At 67.5% G+C, this 7,636-nt stretch overlaps 1 protein-coding gene across 2 annotated transcripts; it reads left to right on the forward strand.

The window, feature by feature from the left end:
- Positions 1-2,080: 2,080 nt before the first annotated feature.
- TARBP2 (TARBP2 subunit of RISC loading complex) lies at positions 2,081-7,636 on the forward strand. Of its 2 annotated transcripts, none has more exons than XM_086768870.1 (9): positions 2,081-2,206; positions 2,414-2,657; positions 3,734-3,839; positions 4,368-4,451; positions 4,597-4,669; positions 5,756-5,873; positions 5,976-6,103; positions 6,880-7,069; positions 7,168-7,636. In XM_086768870.1, the coding sequence occupies exons 3-9, from the start codon at positions 3,808-3,810 to the stop codon at positions 7,323-7,325; spliced, it is 783 nt and encodes a 260-aa protein (XP_086624996.1). In that variant the 5' UTR covers positions 2,081-2,206; positions 2,414-2,657; positions 3,734-3,807; the 3' UTR covers positions 7,326-7,636. The 2 variants fall into 2 exon arrangements, with proteins under 2 accessions (XP_086624996.1, XP_086624995.1); XM_086768869.1 differs by having other exon boundaries at positions 2,104-2,206; positions 2,414-2,595.

Consider the following 7,636-nt stretch of genomic DNA (forward strand, 5'->3'; position numbering starts at 1 on the left):
CTGTACTGGAACTGGGACCCCCATACCGGCACTGGGACCCCTGTACTGGAACCGGGACCCCCATAACGGCACCGGGACCCCCAGCACTGGGACTGGGACCACTACACTGGCACCAGGACCCCCTGTAGCGGTATTGGGACTGGGACTGCTATACTGGGACTGGGAGCCCCTGCACTGGGACTGGGCTGCTATACTGGGACTGGGAGCCCCTGCACTGGGACTGGGCTGCTATACTGGGACTGGGACCCCCTGCACCGGCACTGGGACTGCTATACTGGGACTGGGACTGCTATACTGGGACTGGGAGCCCCTGCACCGGCACTGGGACTGCTATACTGGGACTGGGACTGCTGTACTGGGACTGGGACTGCTATACTGGGACTGGGAGCCCCTGCACTGGCACTGGGACTGCTATACTGGGACTGGGACTGCTGTACCAGCACCTGGACCCCCATACCGGCACTGGGACCAGGACCCCTATACCGCCCCCCAGACCCCTGTACTGGGACCAGGACCCCCCTATACTGGGACCGAGACCCCTACCAGCACCAGGACCCCTATACCAGCACCGGCACTGGGACCCCTACGCCAGCACTGGGAACACACCAGCACTGGGATCCTGTAGCAGCACTGGGACCAGGACCCCTATACTGGGATTGGGACCCCTGTACTGGCACTGGGACCCCTATACTGGGATTGGGACCCCCATAACGGCACTGGGACCCCTATACTGGGATTGGGACCCCTATACTGGGATTCAGACCCCCCTATACTGGAATTGGGAGCCCTATACTGGCACTGGGACCCCTATACTGGTATTGGGACCCCCCTATACTGGGATTGGGACCCCTGTACTGGCACTGGGACCCCTATACTGGGATTGGGACCCCCATAACGTCACTGGGACCCCTATACTGGTATTGGGACCCCCCTATACTGGAATTGGGACCCCCCTATACTGGGATTGGGACCCCTATATTGGGATTCAGACCCCCCTATACTGGAATTGGGACACCTATACTGGCACTGGGACCCCTATACTGGGATTGGCACCCCCAATACTGTTGCTGGGACTCCTACCAGCACCAGGACCCCTATGGTGGCACTGGGATCGCTGCACTGGGACTGGGACCCCTATACTGGGACTGGGAAGCCCTCCTATACTGGCACCAGGACCCCTATACTGGGATTGGAACCCCTGTACTGGCACCGAGACCCCACTGGCACTGGGACCCCCGCTCTGTACCTCCCATTGGCCCCAGCACCACACTGGGGCCCCAGTCCCATCCCAGTGCTCCCAGTCCAGGTGTCATTCTGTCCCCAGTGCTTCCAGTTTGTCCCCAGTGATCCCAGTATGGGTGTCCTCATCCCAGTGCTCCCAGTCTGTCCCTAGACCTCCCAGTCCAGGTGTGAATCTGTCCCCATTGCCAAGTCTCCCCCTCTTCCCAGTCCAGGTTCCCAGCGTTCCCAGTCCAGGTAATACTGTCCCCAGTGCTCCCAGTCTGGCTGTCCCTCTGTCCCCACTGCTTCCAGTCCAAGTGTCCCCTCTTCCCAGTGCTCCCAGTCCATTCCCAGCGCTCCCAGTCTGTCCCTAGACCTTCCAGTCCAGGTGTGAGTCTGTCCCCAGTGCTCCCAGTTTGCTCCCAGTCCAGGTGTCCCTGTCCCCAGTGCTCCCAGTGTGTGTCCCTCTGTCCCCAGTGCTTCCAGTCCAGGTGCCCCCCTCTTCCCAGTGCTCCCAGTCTGTCTCCAGTGCTCCCAGTCCAGATGTGCCCCTGCTCCCAGTCTGTTCCCGGTGCTCCCAGTCTGTCCCTAGACCTCCCAGTCCAGGTGTGATTCTGGCCCCAGCGCTCCCAGTTTGCTCCCAGCACTCCCAGTCCCCCCGTGCTCCCACTCCGCTCCCTCAAGCCACGTGACCCCGCGCTTCCCGCCTCCTCCACCTTCCCAGCATTCCTCGCTCAGCGCGCGGGGGGGTGCTGGGAAGTGTAGTTCGCCGGGGGGGGGGGGGCCGGAGACACCGCTCCGACCCCCGTCCAACTACACTTCCCAGCACCCCCCGCGGCGCTCCCTTACCATCGTCCCCCGCGGCGAGCGGGCGGCGCGGGCGCCCCCTGGCGGCGCGGGCGGCGCGGGCGGCGGGACGGAGCGCGGCGGGGATGAGCGAGGAGGGGGCGGGCGGCGGGGCCAGGCGGAGCGGTGGCTTCCCCAGGTACCGGATACCCCTCCCCAAACCCCCCCCCCGCCCCCCAAACACCCACACCGAGAGTCCCCCTCCCCGCACTCCCCAGATCGCGGTCGTGGCGGAGAGGGGGAGGCTGAGGCCTAGGCCAGGCCTGTGCGAGGGGGCTCGGGCGGGGTGCGGGGCCCACGTACTCCTCGCCGGCCCCCTCTGACCCCTTCCTCGGGCTGGTGACAGCCCTGTCCCCAGCCTGGAGCAGATGCTGGCCGCCAACCCCGGCAAGACCCCCATCAGCCTGCTGCAGGAATATGGCACTCGCATAGGCAAGACCCCCGGCTACGACCTCCTGAAGGCCGAGGGCCAAGCCCACCAGCCCAACTTCACCTTCCGTGTCACCGTTGGGGACATCAGCTGCACCGGTGGGTCCCCGCCACCCTCCGCTTCCAGGCTGGCCCCCACCCTCACCTCCCCACCCGACCCGGTGAGGGTGGGGGGCAGCCTGGAGGGGGTGATTTGGGGCGGCTCGCGCTGGCCTGGGATGCTGGGGGACACGGGGGTTGTCCCCAGGATGGTGGGGGTGTGCTGGGGGATCCCTCAAAGCGGGTTGCGGTGGAGGGATCCCCTAGAACCCCCCCCAAAAATAAGGCCTGGGAGGGGGGAGCGCACCGCCCAGGACCCCGATGCTGGGGACGTTCCGGGATTCCGTGGGAGGCCAAAAAAAGTGGGTCCTGGGGGGGAGTTGCGTGGGGTCCAGGGGCTGGACACGCAGGGGTCTCCTGGGAGCAAGAATTGGGTCCTGGTGGGGGATCCCCGATGCCTGGGTGCCCAGGGGTCCCCTGGAACCCCCAAAAGTGGGTCTTGGTGGGGGATCAGCTGGCATCCAAGGCTTGGACACAGAGGGGATCCCTTGGGACTCCCCAAAATTGAGTCTTGGCGGGGAATTGCCTGGGACGTCGATGCCTGGGACACGCAGGGATCCCTTGGGACCCCAAGAAGCGGGTCCTGCTGGGGGATCCCCTGGGATCCCTAAAAAGCAGGGTCTGGTGGGGATCGCATGGGACCCCAGTGTTTGGGACGCTCGGGGATCCCCTGGGACCCCCAAAAATGGGTCCTGGTGGGGGATCAGCTGGGACCCCAATGCCTGGGACACCCTGGGACCCCCCAAAAATGGGTCCTGGTGGGGGATCAGCTGGGACCCCAATGCCTGGGACACCCTGGGACCCCCCAAAAATGGGTCCTGGTGGGGGATCAGCTGGGACCCCAATGCCTGGGACATCCAGGGACCCTCTGGGACCCCCCAAAAATGGGTCCTGGTGGGGGATCAGCTGGGACCCCAATGCCTGGGACACCCTGGGACCCCCCAAAAATGGGTCCTGGTGGGGGATCAGCTGGGACCCCAATGCCTGGGACACCCAGGGACACCCTGGGACCCCCAAAAATGGGTGCTGGTGGGGCATCAGCTGCGATCCCAATGCCTGGGACACGCCTGTGGTCTGTGAGGGGTCTTGGGGGGGCCCGCGGGTGCCCCCCGCCCCGCTCAGCCGGTGCCTCCCCCAGGGCAGGGGCCCAGCAAGAAGGCGGCGAAGCACAAAGCGGCGGAGGTGGCCCTGAAACTGCTCAAAGGGGGGGACATGCTGGAGCCCACCGCCCCCGAGGAGCCCAGGTGAGGGGGGGCCAGGGTCCCCAGGGCGCTGGGGGGTCAGGGTGGGGCGCAGGAGGGGGTTGGAGCTGGGGGGGGACATCGGGGGGGGTGCTGGATGCACAGGAGAGGGCATTGAGCGTGTCTGGGGGGTGCTGGGGGGCGTTTTGGGGGGGTGCCCGGGCGGTCTGGGGGTACCCAGGGGGTTGGGGGTACCCAGGGGCGCTGAGCACCCGGCCCCGTGGGTTTTGGTGGGGGTCTGCGGGGCGTTGAGGGCACCCAGGAGAGTTTGGGGGTCCCCAGGGTGATTTGGGATGCTGGGGGGCTTGGGCGTCCCAAGGGATTTGAGGGGGTTTGGGGGGGGGCCGGGGGGGTGAGGGTACCCAGGCAGATCTGGGGGGGCTCTAGGGGCGCAGGGGGGAGCTGACAGAATTGGGGGGGTGGGAATAGCAGGGGGTCCCAAGGGAGGGGGGGGTGCCTGGCAGGATCTGGGGCGGCGGGGGGCGTGGGGGGGCCGGCTCGGGTGTTAACGTCTCACCTTTTATCCCCAAGCTCTCCTTTCCCCCCAGAGCCCCCGGCTGAGCCGAGCCCCGCGGCCGCCCCCCCAGCACCCGCCGTGCCCCCGCCCTCGCCCAGGTAACGGGCTGGGGGGCGCCCATCCCCCCAAAAAAAACCCCAGCGTCCCATTACCCCTCCCCGTCCCCTCAGCGCGGGGGTCCTGGCCCGGGGGGGGTCTCTGAGCCGTGCCCCCCCTCACGCCGTGCCCGTCTGCCCCACGCAGGGGCGCCCCCCCGGAGATGAAGACGCCGGTGTCGCCCCCCCAGTCGGAGTGTAACCCCGTGGGGGCTCTGCAGGTGGGTGACACCCCGGCCCGGGACGGGGGGGACACGGCCCCCCCACCGCCCCGGCTCAGGGACCGTCCCCGTTTCGGGGTGGCGGTGGCCTCTGGGGGCTGCCTCTGCGCAGCTGGGGGGCGCTCTTACCCCTTTTGGGGGGGGTTGTACCCATTTCGGGGGCGGTTATCCCCGTTTTGGGGTTGATGTACCCCTTTGGGGGCGGTAGACCCATTTTGGGGACAGTTATCCCCATTTTGGGGACGGTTATCCCCGTTCTGGGGACAGTTACCCCCATTTTGGGGACGATTATCCGCATTTTGGGGACAGTTACCCCATTTTGGGGACGGTTATCCCCGTTTTGGGGACGATTATCTGCATTTTGGGGACAGTTACCCGCATTTTGGGGATGATTATCCCCATTTTGGGGACAGGTACCCCATTTTGGGGACAGCTACCCCATTTTGGGGACAGTTATCCCCATTTTGGGGACGGTTTTCCCCGTTTTGGGGACGATTATCCGCATTTTGGGGACGATTATCCGCATTTTGGGGACAGTTACCCCATTTTGGGGACAGTTATCCCCATTTTGGGGACGGTTTTCCCCGTTTTGGGGACGATTATCCGCATTTTGGGGACGATTATCCGCATTTTGGGGACAGTTACCCCATTTTGGGGACCGTTATCCCCATTTTGGGGACGATTATCCCCATTTTGGGGACAGTTACCCCGTTCTGGGGACGGTTATCCCCGTTTTGGGGACCGTTATCCCCATTTTGGGGACAGGTACCCCATTTTGGGGACAATTATCCCCATTTTGGGGACGATTATCCCCATTTTGGGGACAATTATCCGCATTTTGGGGACAGTTACCCCATTTTGGGGACAGTTACCCCATTTTGGGGATGGTTATCCCCGTTTTGGGGACAGTTACCCCATTCTGGGGACGGTTATCCCCGTTTTGGGGACAGTTACCCCATTCTGGGGCTGGCCCTGCCCGTTTCGGGGCTGGCAGCTCCCTTCTGTGGGCAGCCCGCCCCATCTCACGGGGGGGTGACGGCGGCCCTGCCCTCCCCAGCGCCCCCCCAGTTTGCGTGTCCCCCCCAGGAGCTGGTGGTGCAGAAGGGCTGGCGCCTGCCCGAGTACACGGTGACGCAGGAGTCGGGGCCGGCGCACCGCAAGGAGTTCACCATGACCTGCCGCGTGGAGCGCTTCGTGGAGATCGGTACGGGGCCGGGGCGCGCCCCCCCCGTGGGTCTGTGTGGGGCAGGGGGGGACACGACAGGGGGCCGGGCTCACCTGGGTGTCCCTTGTCCCCTCCCCGCAGGCAGCGGCACCTCCAAGAAGCTGGCGAAGCGCAACGCGGCCGCCAAAATGCTGGTGCGGATCCACAACGTCCCCATGGAGCCGCGGGACGGCAGCGAGGCCGAGGTGGAGGAGGACCAGTTCTCCATGGTACCGGCCGGCGAGGGGCTCAACGGGGGGGGCACGGGCACCCCTGCACCTCCCAGTTCAGGGCTTTTGGCCCCCCAGGGGTTAAAGTTGGGGGGCGGGACACACCAGGGGACCCTGCCTGTCCTCAAGGGCGTCCCCGCACCGGGCGTCCCGGCCCCCGTGGGTGTCCCTGTGTCGGGGTCCACAGAGTTCCCCCGAAGGGGTCCCCGAGCCCCCGTGTCCCCTTGGTGGGGGTCAGGATGGTCCCCACATCCCCGGGGGGGCGTCAGGACGGTCGCTGTGTCCCCATTGCGGGGGGGGGATCAGGATGGTCCCCGTGTCCCTGTTGAGGGGGGTCGGGAGGGAGGGTCCCCATGTCCCTGCGGAGGGGTTGGGACAGTCCCCATGTCCCCCGCGGGGGGGGTCAGGATGGTCCCCGTGTCCCCCCCCGTGGGGGGGTCAGGAGGGTCCCTGTGTCCCTGCAGGGGGGGTCAGGAGGGTCCCCGTGTCCCCGCGGGGGGGTCAGGATGGTCCCTGTGTCTCTGTGGGGGAGTCAGGAGGGTCCCCACATCCCCGCAGGGGGTCAGGAGGGTCCCCACATCCCCGCAGGGGGTCAGGAGGGTCCCCATGCCCCTGTGGGGGGGTCAGGATGGTCCCCGTGTCCTCGCGAGGGGGTCAGGAGGGTCCCTGTGTCCCCCCGTGGCGAGTCAGGAGGGTCCCCACGCCCCCGTGGGGGGGGTCTGGAGGGTCCCCGCGGGGGGGGTCAGGATGGTCCCCGAGCGCCCTGTCCCCCGCAGGCGGGCCCCAGGCTGGAGGGGCTGCGGGGCCGGGCGCCCGGCTGCACGTGGGACTCGCTGCGCAATTCGGCGGGCGAGAAGATCCTGCAGCTGCGGAGTCACCCGCTGGCGCCCGCGGGCGCGGGGGCCTGCGCCCTGCTGCAGGAGCTCTCCGAGGAGCAGAGCTTCGCCATCAGCTACCTCGACATCGGTGAGCGCCCCCCCCCCGGGACCCCTGGGTGCCCCGGCCCCGGGCTGGGGGGTGCCGTGGGTGATTTAGGGGTCCGTGTCCCGTCCCTCCCCCCCCAGATGCGCTGAGCCTCAGCGGGCTGCACCAGTGCCTGGTGGAGCTGTCGACGCAACCGGCCACCGTGTGCCACGGCGCGGCCCCCTCCCGCGACGGCGCCCGCTCGCAGGCCGCCCGTAACGCCCTGCAGTACCTCCGCATCATGGCGGGGGGCAAGTGAGCCCCCCCCCAGCCGCACCCACCCACCCACCCACACCCGGACAGACCCACGGACGGACCCCGGGACTCACGGACCTGTGGCCGGGGTGCCTGCACCCACCGGTGGACGCCCAGACCCACCCACGGACCCCCCCAGGCAGGCCCCCGGCCCCGCTGACGGACGGACGGACAGACACGCGCGCCCCCCCCCAGCCCCCCCGGACAGAGCTCAGGGCCCCGGGGTGGGGGGCACCCTCCGTCCCGGCCCCCGCCCCGGGGGTGAGGGTGGTCCCTGGGCGTCAGGCAGCCCCCGGGAATAAAACGGGGGGGGTT

This window comes from Chlamydotis macqueenii, chromosome 29 (assembly GCF_036417535.1).
Source record: "Chlamydotis macqueenii isolate bChlMac1 chromosome 29, bChlMac1.mat, whole genome shotgun sequence".
NCBI lineage: Eukaryota > Metazoa > Chordata > Aves > Otidiformes > Otididae > Chlamydotis > Chlamydotis macqueenii.